The 13,628-nt window shown below is 35.3% G+C and overlaps 1 protein-coding gene across 18 annotated transcripts in view; it reads right to left on the reverse strand.

The window, feature by feature from the left end:
* Positions 1–13,628, reverse strand: part of LDLRAD4 (low density lipoprotein receptor class A domain containing 4) — a 565,990-nt gene that overhangs the window by 39,988 nt on the left and 512,374 nt on the right. The window contains exon 1 of one of the 18 annotated variants that reach the window (XM_074274541.1): positions 10,413–10,669. The exons of 16 other annotated variants lie outside the window; for them this stretch is intronic. Coding sequence is in view for 1 of the 2 variants with exons in the window: in XM_074274531.1 (XP_074130632.1) it covers positions 9,591–9,684 (94 nt within the window). In the remaining variant the exon portion in view is untranslated. Of the gene's footprint in view, positions 1–9,590; positions 10,090–10,412; positions 10,670–13,628 lie in introns of those variants that run through there. One more of the 18 variants, XM_074274531.1, reaches the window with a different exon arrangement.

Genomic DNA, 13,628 nt, shown 5'->3' on the forward strand with positions numbered 1-13,628 from the left:
TATATTGTACTTGTAACTAAAACTCCCAGATCTTATTCAGAATAACTACTATCTAAGTATGCACTTATATTGTACTTATAAAGCTGATTTTTTTGCACCCAAATCTAAGACTACATAGTTAGCTCCACTGGATTCCATTTTATTAGATTTAACTCAAAGTTCTGGTCTGTCAAGATCTTACATGTGTTAGCTATTCCTCTAAGCTCTGTCATATGTAAATTTGATGAGCATGTTATCTATCTATCTAAACATTTAACTATACCATCAATTAAAAAAATTAAGCAATAGAAGGCCAAACACAGATCTCTGGGATACTGCATTGTAGATTTCATACTGCGTTGTTAATTTCATGCTCTGCAGATGCTGATCTATTAATAATTACTTTTTAAGTCCAGCCCCTTAACTAGTTCTGAATTCATCTAATTGTATTATTGTGTAATCAATTCATAGCTCTCCATCTTCTCCACAAAAAATAATATGCATTACCTTATCAAAATTTTTCTAAAATATAGTAAAAAAACAATATTTAGTCATTTCCACATCTAGTCTAATGATATTGCCAAAAAAAAAGGAAAGGACATAAGTCTAGAATGACCTGTTTTGATGAAACCATGCTGGCTCTTTGAAATCATCATTTCCATTTTGAGATGCTCAGCATCCATTTCTTTAATAATCGAATTGGGAATTTTCTCAGGAATTAGTCAGGCTTACTGGCTTATAGCTTGCAGTTTGATCTCTTCCATTAAAAAAAATAGACTTCTGACCTTCTCCAATCCTGTAGTATCTTTCTTGTTTTTCATGCTCTTTAAAATGTTATAGCAAGTGTCTCATTAATTAAATTTGCCAGTTCTTTCATTTCTAATGATGTAGTTCATTTAGGCCAGGTGACATGAGTTCATTAGGAAATCTAGGTGTTCTATTAGTACCTTCTTATACATCATAACTATCTATCCCCTCTTGGTCATTTTTTGGTTCAAATATCTTTGGCATAATAAGTTATTATCCTTCTTGCTCAAATGAAAGACCAATAAGATGCTGTCTATCACCCATGAGGCAAAAAAGAATTTCATGAACCCTAAAGTGAAATAAAATATGTAAAGCACTGTGTAGTCTTTAAAGTATCATAGACATGCCAACTGTTATTACTATTCTTATAAAAGACTAAAGAGAAGGAAAGCAAAACTAAAATAATTCTTGAATTAAACTTATCTCAAAGTAGAAAACTATGAAGGTATCATATCAGCCTAAATATTCTTTATGAAAGGAAACATTTTAAAGCTTATTTTTTATTTTGCAGGAGAAAAAAAAAGGCAAAGCTTTAAAAAATGCACTCTGGAATTATAAGCCATTTCTCAAGAAAAATTAATTGCTCTATGGACACTGAACTGGATAAATGCTATGATTAAAATAATGGCAGTCTGGGTAAAATCTTCATGTGATTAATTCTTTTCTACCTGGAGGATATCTTTCTAGGTCAACTTTTCCATCCTTATGCATGGAAAACAATGTAGCTAATATTTCATTACTATCTGTAGTAAAATAAATAAAATGTGTTCTTATGACTTCAGGAGATTTTTGAACCTCCTCCTTTCCTCCATTTTTCCTTCCTCTGTCCCTTCCTCCTCTCTCCCTTCCTTCCTTCCTTCTTTCCTTGCTATAGGAAACTCCAAGATGAAGAAAGTTCCTCTACCAATGTAAGTCAGCACCTTCTCTGCAACTTAAAAGCCTTAAAAAAAATAGCCATATGTTATATTTAGATATATAAAATAGGTATACCAAATCAAATATTTAGTGATAATAAATCATAATTTTATTTAATTAGGAGCTGGGTTCACAAACCACAGTTTAAGAAGCTGAAGTTTAGAACACTGAAGATCAACTAATTTAGCCAGGGTTATATGGTCAGTATTTTAAAAGTGAGACGACTTATTTTGCATGTCATCCAAGATCTCCCTAACTGAGCTCAAAGTTTCTGAAAAGCAGAAATTACAGTCGACACTTTATTGCTCCTCCTAGTGCTGAGCATAAAACAGGACTTCAATGAATACTTGTTAATTGATTGATTCACTGTGGATTTATTACAAAAAAGAATTTTTGTTTGTTTTCACTTTTTATTACAGTGGAAATCCTGTAGAGGAGAATAGAAAAGGAGGTAGAAAAATGACAAACTTTAGTATCAAGAAGTGCCACCAATTAAAAAGCAGTCAGAAATAAAGAAAAAATTCACTATGGAATTAAAAGGCTCATCAATGGGAAAATACAAGTCAATTTGTACACATTTGATTGACAAATTTCCTGATTACTTACCTATTGTGCAAAACAAAGCATACTCATAAGAAAGAACGTCTCTAGGAGGTAAAAGAGACATGATAAATTCCCTTTTGAGCAGGTTCTACTTCATCTATGACAGGTATAGGGCAAAGAGACTTGATAGGTACAGCTGCTTGAAGTGTGAGTGTGTACTGCAATGCAGTGCTTGCATAGAAGGCAGGCTGGAGGCCTATCACAGAAACATATCTCTGTTAGGCTTTTGGAGCTACCTACATATGAATGCATGTCATCACTGTGAATGACTACAAATAAAACAGATGGTCTTAGGGAGAATGTTAGGCTGATTTCAAAGAAATCACCTTTACTTCTAGAACTCCAAATAAAACAAAATGCAAGAAAGAAGCCTGGGCTTTTGTTTTCTGTTTTTTTTTTGTTTTTTTTTCCTCCTTCCCCCAGACATAATTCAAGCTGCTTAACTACCTTTAAGCTGTAAAGGCCCAAGTGGTTTTGTGCTTATTCCCAATGCCTCAGGCTACTGTTCTAACGAAGTAGAGACATAATCAAACTTTGATATGATAGCAAGGAATAGAGAAGGGAACAGGGATAAATATGAACATCGTTTTATTATTGTTTTAGATTTGTAAAAAAAAAAAAGTCAAACATGAGAATTAAAAAATCAACAGGCTTTATGGATTTTGTGACTTATACATATTACACAAATATGTCTTCAGCCAGATAATCAAGACATATAAATTATTCCTTTTGAAAAAACAGAGATGAAAGTAATGATACAAATGAGGTATTAGGAAAAGAGCATAATCTGTTTCAAGCCACCAGGACACCACAATGCCACAGGCAGTCTGAAAGAATAAAAATTAAAGAGTTCAAGTAGGATCATCATTAGGATGTGAGACCCCTTTTTTCTCTCTCCTCTCCTAACATCTTTAATAAGATTAAGTCTGGTTTAAATGATTCAAAATTGTCTTGAAGAGGAAAAGAAGAAAAGGAAATGTCTCAATAGTATTCCTTCCTTTCCTGGAAGAATTGGGAGACTATGATAGGGAATGCTGCTTTTTCCCATGTCTGAAAGATTATGTGGTTTTAATTTTATTATTTGTCCTTTGTTACAACACTAATTTGAAGGATATAAAAATAAAAAGGCACCAATAAAACTGCTTCAAAACAAAACAGTACAACATGCAGCTTGAGGGACATTGAGAGAGAATGAGAGAGAGAGAGAGAGAGAGAGAGAGAGAGAGAGAGAGAGAGAGAGAGAAAGTATACATGTGTGCATGTGTGTGTGTGTATGTGTGTGTGTGTGTGTGTGTGTGTGTGTGTGTTGTGAAATAAAAAGACTCTGAGGGTGGGAGGGAGAGGAAGGAGTTACCAGGTAACAAATTTCTGTCTTCCTCTACTCTCTTGATAGATACTGAATATGTGATTTTTGATTAACTGCCTACTATGTGCTAAGTATTGTGCTAGGCAGTGGAAATCCAAAGCCATAAATTAAATGGTCCCAATCCTCAAGGGAGAGCAACTAGATGCCAAGTGTTTAGAGTATTGGAAGTGCAGGAAGACTAGCCCTCTGAAGTTTAAATTTGGCTTCATACTAGCTGTGTGACCAAGGCAAGGCACTGTTTGCCTTAGTTTCCTCATCTGTAAAATGAGGGAAATGGCCAACCACTCCAGTATTTTTGCCAAAAAAGTCCTAAATGGAATCACGAAGAGTTGGGCACAACTGAAACACTTAAAGATCTTACATTCTATAGAAAGGAACACAAAGTATATATGTAAAAGGCATTTGACATGGGTAGAAACAATAGTAACTAGGTAGTCAGCAAAGATATAGGAAATGGTGCCTGAGTTTTGAAAGAAACTGAGAATTCTAAGAGAGAGCAATAGGATCGTACATATTTCAGATATGGAAATTAAGGCACGCAGTGACCAGATGGAGAGTTGTCTGTGATGAAATAGCAAAAAAGGCCAGTTTGTCCTTGACTGAAAAGTACACAAAGGGGAGTAATATATAGGTTGGAGCCAAACTCTAAAGGACAAGAAATGCCCAAACATAGGACATCTGCATTTGATTCTAATGATAATAGGGAGTCATTGAAGTTACTGAGCAGGGAAGTGACACTGTTAGAACTGTGCTTTGGGAGAAGCACTTTGCCAACTATGTGAAAGAAGGATTGGAGAGGGAGAGGAGATATGAAGTAGAGAAAACAATTAGGAGGTCTATTACTTTTGTTTATTATAAGAATACAATACAACAATTCGTGAAAACTCAATTCTATTTCTAAAAACATATGCCTGATGAAATTCTGCAAATATGTTCTTCAGAATGGTTAGCCCGAAAACTAAGAAAACCAATGTCAATGTTGAGATTAATAAACTTCACCCCCAACTTCCAAATTACTTTGTATTTACTTCTCTGTATATTATGTTATTTCAATTCTTTGACTGCTCCTTGAGAGCAGGAATTATATTCATTTTGTATGCTTTAGCAAACAATAGACACTTAACAAATGATTAGTGAATTCAACAAAAATTAATTAAACTACAGATTTTTGAGGGCTTTTGAGGAATTTGGCTAAAAATAAAAACACACAATCTATTCAGTAATATCCATTTCTTGTTGATATAACCATTTTGGTTTGAAATAATTTGTCAAAAAAAACCCCTCTTTCCCTTTGCCCCCAATATATAGGCACACATGCATATATACTTTCTCTTTTCACAACTTTCTTTTTCCTCTCTGCATTGTTCACAAAAGTTTTTTTGCTCTTGGAAAGCACAAGGATATCTTTGACAGATTCCCAGAAAGAATTTAGGTTTGATGTGCTCTGAAGAGGTATATTCATCCTAAACCTGGAGACTTTAATAGACTTTGCTTCCAAAGCAGCAGGGTGACAAAAAACACTGTACAAGATAGAACACAGTCTTTGTATAAAGAGTTGATAATCTAAACAAGACAAAATACCAGCTGAGACCATGGCTGAACACATGTACCATGAGTCTTATTAATAGTACCTCCTTCATTTCATCCTACCTAGTTCTAATCTTTGAAACACTCAAGTAAGAATTAAGAGCTTTCAAAAATATAAATGTGTTTTCATGAAGGATCTGAAAGAGCAGTAGTTGTTGAAGGCAAGATTCAATGAATGAAACAATTCAAGAATGCAGAGACCAGAGTAGGCAGAAAGGGAGGGAGTTGAATTTGGAAGAAAAACGAAGAAGAGAATGAATGCAGAATGAGTCTTAAGGGAAGATGAAAGGGAAAATGACTGGGGGAAAAAAACCAAGCCAAGAATAGTAGGGGCAGTCAAAAAAAGAAAGAAATGCTTCATTATTCACTCATATTCAAAATCCCATGTGTCTGATATTAATTCTAAAAACAGCCCACTTGTCAGTTTTCTTCAGGTAGCAATTCTATTAGCTAATGACGTCAACAAGAAAATGTCTAGAGGCAGGCCACCCAGAAAAGAATTTAAGGCTAAAGTGAGTGTTTCACACTCCCCCTCAATTTAAAGGGTTGTGGTTCATGATTCTATCATAAATGACTCATTGATATAAAAGTGGTAGGAAGTTTAAAATATATCTGGGCTCAAATTTAGAGTAAGGTAGCACAATAAACTAATTTATTACAGCAAAACAGTGATGCTAGTGACATCTATGCGGGCGCTCCTCCAAAGGGAATTATGGGGATAGAAGAGGAGCTGAGACATTAGTTTGTCTTTTAGCTTACAGTAAAGACTGAATAAAGATCCCAGAGGAATGGGATCTTTAGGAGAATTAGAACTCTGCTTTAATGAAGGAATCACTTTAATGTGAAGTAACTCTCCTTATTGTAAAGTTTTCCCTTACCTTTGTCTCACATCCAAAATTCATTTAAAAAATTGTATGAATTTGTTTTGCTTGATTATACTTATCTGTTTATACAGAGATTTTGTTTCCTTTCAAATTGGGATTAAATGGGAGTGAGAAAATGCTTTTAAATGAAAAATAAAGTAAAATGGGAGGAAAATGTATATTGTGTGCTGAACACTGGGGAAGATGGAAAGTTTAAATAATACCTGTACCTGTCTTTGTGAAGCTAAAGGGGGACAAGATATGGAGATCATTGTTCTTGGAGGTCCAAAAGGGAAGGTAATTAACACATTTCCTCTTGTTTACTTTCTGAAGCAAGGACAATAACTGTCTCTTTTCATACATCTGAGGACCATCAATCTATCCACAGTTTACCCTCCTTCATTTTCAATCATTTCAGTACTTTTAATTTATCTGCATAAGACATTTTTTGCAATCTTCTAATTATTTTTAAATCCACAGCTTGCTCTTAGATTAGGCTAAATAAATTACAGTTAGTAGAGTACACATTTCTTTTACTCTGTGAAGTTTCAACCAACTAATAAGAGAATTTTTAAGTATATCGCCTTCAAAATCGTTCCCTAAATTCAGTGCAATTAAATGCAATTCAATTTACAGATCAACTGACTGAACACTTCCTATGTGCAAGGTGTTCAGATGTCAGAGACTCAAAGATGAAAAGGAAATAGTTCATGCCCTCCAAGAGAGCCTAGATGGAGTGAGAATATAAAAAGTACACAGATATAGCACAAGCAAATTTGAAGAGGGAGATAACAATCAGGGAAGACTTCTCAGAAAAGGTGGTACCTAAACTGAGCCTTGAAGGAAGTTAAGGATTCTGAGAGTTGGGTATGAAGGAAGAGCACATCCCAGACATGGATAGCTTATACAGGAGATGGAATTTCAGGATACAGGGGGGGTCTCACTATAGCCATAGGAGTAGGAGTGAAAGTGATGAGGAGCTAAATTTATGTTTCCCTTATGGTTACTTCCCATATGTTAGTTAAATATAGTGTCTATTCTTTTCTAATTGTAAGCAGTGTAAAGTATTCCTAAGGACTAAGACCAATGATTTCCTTTGAATTATGCTATTGAGGTGGGGAAGGAGAAAGGATATATTTCAATCTATGCATGGTATATTAAAACAAGTTTGCAAACTTTCAATAAGCTTATTCTAAAAGATATAAATTAAAGATTTACTTTTAATGAGAATGAGAAAAATGCATAAAAATTGTATAGTGGGGGGGAAATCAGTTATATGAATTTTTTCATGATGTAAAGTTCAAAGAATAAGATGTTTTAGATATAAAGTATATCTTAGGAATATGTAAACATAGTTTTTAGTAGACATTATCTCCCTTTAAACTGTTAATACCTTGAAGACATAACTATAATCTGTTTAACTTTTTTATGATAACTAACACAGCATTATTGTTAGCCATGCACTTAAAGAAATGCTACTAGAGGAAAATGAGAATTTCACTGCAAGATCTTGCCAAGATGTCCACATCTTTCAAGCATGGAGATCAAAACTGAACACAATATACTAAAGAAGGGGCCTAGCTAATACAGGGAGAGGATAACAAATAGTGTTACCTGTTATATTACTTTTTTTTAAATCTAGGATGTATAATGAACATCAACATGCCAAAACCAGAATTCATCTTTCCCTCAAATCTAATTTTCTTCCAAACTTCCCTATTTTGATTAAGGATACACCATTTTTCAGTCACTCACATCCTCAACTTTAGCATTATTCTTGATTCCTCATGCTACCTCTATCCTACACATACAGCATCTCTCTCTATAACATGGTTTATATCTGTCCCCTTCTTTCTACTCATAAGGATCCAAGCTTTCATAATAGCCTCCAACAACTTTAATTCATTTTATGTAGTTGCCAAAGTAATTTTCCTAAAGTGGAGATCTGACTTTGTCATTTCCCTACTCAATGAACTCCAATAGCTTCCTCTTGCTTTTAAAACAATATATAAATGCCTGAGTTTTACTTTTTCAAGTTCTTCACAACTCAGACTCAACTCTATTATATATTATTTTCATTCCTGCCCTCTAGAGTCTAGTCAGACAACTTTTTGCTATTCATATACACAACACTATCTTCTACTATCATACCTCATCCTTCACCTCTGCTTCTTGAATGCAGTTTATTTCAAAACTCAGCTCAAAAGCCAAATTCTATATGAGGTCTTTCTTGATTCACCCCACTTCAGATTTTAGTGCCTCCCCTTTCCAGCATATTGTATTCATTTTTGAAATATCTTTATTTATGTTTAATTACATATTTTTCTTCCCTGAAAGAAAGCAGATTTGTTAAAAGCAAGAACTATTTAATTTTATTCTTGGTACTTTGATGACTAGCCTGTATCTGATAATAGGGGGTACTTAATCATGCTTTTTAACCAATTGACTGACTTTACACAATAAACTACAAATGGAGCAATATAGCACTCAGATAACCAGGACTGAAACTGAGATGATATTTGAGTCTAATTAAAACAGTTTCCTAGAGCAGATACCAGGAAAAGTTCTAACTAAAGGGCATTATATATTGCCATTACATTGACTGTGGATTTACTAGATTGCAAACATTGCTAGAATTACGTCACTCATACAACTGCAGTATCATATTTACCAAAATCTAAGTATTTCTTCCAAAAGGCAAACTTTTGAATAAGAATTTGAGGATCAAAATCTCTTCAGAAAGAGGTGCAAATAAAAAAAGAAGATGGCCAAAGAGATTTTCTGATAGAACAGTACTGAAAACTGATAGACTAATCCACATAGCTTCTTTAAATGTATGCGCCTATAGTACACTATTGGATACTTAACAAATCACCGGAATCTCTTCTAGGGGTCATTAAAATTTTTTTCTTGCTATTAATTAAGTAATCTGCTTTCCAGGAGAAAATAAAGTAATACACATAATATTTATTGTCAGTAAGTTTTCCCCAACTTCCCTTTCCCCCACTTTCTCTCTTTCTACTTTACCGCCTCCCCTTGGTTACAATTTTCTTATGTCTTTTTTACACTGAACATGGAAAGGTACCTCAAATTCCCACCCACATCCTTTGGAAATATATCTCTCCTATTAAAAGCTGTAGTCAAAAATACAGGATGAAAAAAAGTATGGTAATGAGTAATAGCATTTTTTAGGAGTTTGGGAGCTTAAGTACTCAAAGTTATGAAAAAAAAATTGTGTTTTTTGATGCATAATACTTCCAAAAAGAATCCATAACAGACTGAAGAGAATGGAAATGCCTGAAATAAGCCTTACTGAAGAGAAAGTTTCTTATACAAATAGGCTTACAGATACAACCCCCTCCAGTGTATAAAGTGCCTCTCAAAGCTATCCAGTTCTCACTTTGCTGAAGTTTGTTCTCAGTCAGAATTTAAAGACTAAACAAAGACTCATCAGCATTTTTTAAATGTACCTTTTTTCAATAATAGATCTTTAAATTGAGCATCCTTCAGTGCAGTGGAGTTAAGGTGATCACTGGACATAATCCTGTAGAGGGATCCCAGCATCGGTGTAGTCCCCAAGATTAAAGCATCACTCCTCAGCTTCGGATTCTAGGCAGTGAGGCAATATCCTCTCTAAGCAGCTCTGAGTTGCACAATTATAGCCAGCTTGGGATGTGTGTGTGCGTGTGTGTGTGTGTGTGTGTGTGTGTGTGTGTGAGAGAGAGAGAGAGAGAAGAGGGAAGAGACAGCGAGAGAGAAACTCATTCTCCCTTTTTTCTCCCCCTCTTTCTACTGACTGTATCAGCAGAGCCCAACCCAGGTGCTAGACTCAAACACTGTGGCTCAGACCGCAGACTGTGGCTACCAATTATCAACTGCCATCAACAGAAATCAGCAAGCAATGTGGCAGGAAACTGGTGGTGTTGTAGAAACAGATAACACATTCAGGGCCTCATATCTTCAGATTAGCTGAACGCACATTTTAGTTTGCAAAAATACTCATTCTGTATACCATGCTTTTCAAATTACACACACACACACACACACACACACACACACACACACCACACACACACACACACACACACACACACACACACACACACACACTCCACAGGAAAGATTCAAGACAGTTTATCTATTTCCAGTATGTTCGTTTTACGACACAGGAATATCAAACCAGACAAGGCAGAGGGAAGGGAATCTGTAAATCCCAACAAAAAAATATTCCTTTCTTTGATCTCTGTTAGAAGCTTTCAGATTTGGAAAAAAATGAAAAAGAGACATCTTACCAATGCAACAGACATAAACAGGCTTTGCTCTTGAAACCAAAACCAGGGGTCCTTAACTACTCATCTTTCTGTATTTCAGATCCAGTTTGTTGTACATCATTCCAAGTTCAAAACACAGTCTCACTCATTCGAGTCAAATCTGTCTGATATTCCTTTTCTTTCTGTTTCTGTCTTTCCCAGAAGTCAAACTGATGGGAGTAGCTTATACATGCTCTTCTAACTAAGCCTTGCGTTGGAGAATGCCGATGTCATAACCACAGGAGGAAACAATTTCATAGTCTCCCTCCCTCCCTTCCCCTCCCTTCTCCTCTCTCCTCTTTTTTTTCCTCCCTCCTCCTCCCCTCTCCTCTCTCTTCTTTCCTTCCCTCCCTCCCTCCTTCCCTTCCCCCTACTTTCTGTCTGTCTGTCTGCCTGTCTCTCTTTCTCCCCCTCTTCCCCCAACGCCCCGCCTCTCTCCTTTTCCCCCTTTCATTCACACACACACACACACAAACACACACACACACACACACACACACATCCCTTTTCCCTTTTGTCCTCTATTCTCTCAGACCACTGGATGTTCATCTAAATATCACAACTCAGAAAAGCCCATTAAGAATTCTTAAGTGCTCACCTTTGCTACAAGTAACCCTTTCCTCAGCTAAATGCATTCAGGCTTGTCAGCTAAAATAAAAAGGCACAGAAACACAGCCAGCACCTATTGCAGAAACTCAAATAAAAAAAATAAACATGATGCTATTTCTCAGGACTAAGTTCTCATATTTATATTGATTCATGACTAATGCTTACTTTCCCCCTCTCCCTCAGTCCTCCAGTCTATACAGTTTGTTTCCTGTGAGCATATAGCTTCTCCTGAGTATTTTGACATCCTGAGGCTCCGTGAAGTCACTTATAAAGCAAGCTGCCAGTCAGTCACAGCACTTTTCAGAGAAAATCGTGGTATGGCCACAGTGAAAAGGGCAGAGTGTCATGGTGATTAACCCCCCCCACACACACACACACATACACCAAAACAACAACAAAAACACAAAACATCAGTCATAACAGAAGCACTGTGCTTAGAAAAGCCTTTGGTACTTTAGGTTTTTGGTTTGGTTTAATTGCCACCACTACCACCCCACCATCCCCAGCCCTCTCTAGAGCAAAGAGAAATAGCATGTGACACGTGAGACTTCAGAATAGTTTTGGCTATAGGAGAAATTATCAAAGCAAAGTTAAACTTTGTATATGCTAGAGGCAGTGTCAGAAATGCAGCCAATTACGTCAGCAAGCAGCCCTTGCTGTCACTATCCCAAACACATCATCTGGGCAATGACAACAGCGTCTGGGCACTGATGTCACTGCTTGCATTTCAATTTGGCTAGAGCATATATACTCTCTTATGCCTAAAATTATTTTCAAAAAGGGGAGAAAGTCCTTTTCAAATTTGCTCAGTGAGATTCTTCTAAGAGACCATACTGACATCAGGAAATAAGAGGGCTAGAAGGATTTCTGCTTCTAATTTCATAAATGATATATAATTTTTTCAGATGCTAGTTAAGCCATTGTCATCTCACCTTAAATAATTTTCAAATTAAAATATCTTTTCTTATTCTTCTTTTGGTTTGTCTTTTTTTGTAGTTATTGTTTCAATTCTTCTCTGCTCATATGAGAAGTTAAAATAGTCTAAAATTACATTGGATTTTAGTCAAAAATATATTCATATTGAACATGTAACCAAATAAAACCTTTATGTCTTTTAAAAGAGGGCAACATGGAATGGCAAAGGAATGCTAAACTTTAGAGTCAAGAGGTCTGAGTTCCATTCCCAGTTCTGATACAGAAAATTGTTATCAACTTGAACAAGTAACTTTCTTTCTGCACTGTTAGTTTTCCTCATCTACATAAGGAGAACAATGATATCCAACTTATAAAGCATATTATGAGAAAAAAAATTTTTGTAAATATAAATTTCTACGGAAATGCATTACTATTACTAGTTTTCTTATGATTTGCTAGTAAAACTTAGTTTTCCCCTCCTACCCTATCTTATATTTATGCAGTTGATTTTTAACCTGTGTGCAAAGCTTTATAATAATCCCTATTAAATTTCCTCTTATTTTTTTTTGTATCCTCATTCTGTCATCTAAAATACTAGTTATCTTTCCCAGCTTTGTGTGATCTATAATTTCAGTAAGCATATCATTGGACTCCTGAATTTATTATCTCAGTTACACAACAGCAATTGACTCAGAGAGCAAGAGATAGGCTTCAAGGTTTCATTTCAATGATGTGTCTCCCATGCATGTGGTAAGATCATAAAACATTATTAAATAGATGCAAGCACAAAGAGATTTTCATCAATAATCCTCTGTTTACCAATATCATATAAGGTATAAACAAGGAGATAAATGCTTTTCAAAGAGCCCACAATCCAAACTGAGAATTTTCTGTGCAAATGGAGGTAGGATGCTTCCTATAAATGGCAAGGGTCTTACAGATGCCATTGGTTATAGATAATACTAAACTCTAAAGCATACAAGGCAAAGCAGCCCTTGCCTTCATGGATCTTGTCTTCTAATGAAGGATTTAACATATTTATCTATAGTCTCTATCTTTGTCAGTATATATATAAAGCACACATATGGGGAGGTATACACAAAAACATGTGTTCTGTATAAATATATAACTTAAAGCTGCTCATTTTTGGCCAATTGGAATGAAAGATCTCTGTGTGAGTTTTGAAGAATTTTAATATGAGGGACTTAAGCAACTAAATTAACCTAATAATAACAGCAGCTAGGTAGAGCAATGGATAGAGAAAACAGATCTGGAGTCAGAAAGACTTGAGTTCAAATCCAACCTTAGACACTTACTGGCTGTGTGACCCTGAGCAAGCACATAATCCCTGTTTGCCTCAGTTTCCTCATCTGTAAAATGGGCTAGAGAAGAGAATGGCATATCACTCCAATATCTCTGCCAAGAAAATCCCAAAAGGAGTCCCAAAGAGTCAAACATTTATTAAAAAATGACTAAATAATAAAATGATAAGAGCAAACAGTTTGACCATTTTTGTCCATGAAGATATCATGAAAAAATAGCTGAATACTCTTATTGCAATCTCTTTATAATATCCCATTGATTTAGATTTGCAATATTTTATAGATATCTACCAGGTTTTTATTCAGTTGCTAGACACTAAAACAAAACTACTTTAAGATCCTGAATTCAAAG

Source organism: Sminthopsis crassicaudata, chromosome 1 (genome assembly GCF_048593235.1).
Source record: "Sminthopsis crassicaudata isolate SCR6 chromosome 1, ASM4859323v1, whole genome shotgun sequence".
Lineage (NCBI taxonomy): Eukaryota > Metazoa > Chordata > Mammalia > Dasyuromorphia > Dasyuridae > Sminthopsis > Sminthopsis crassicaudata.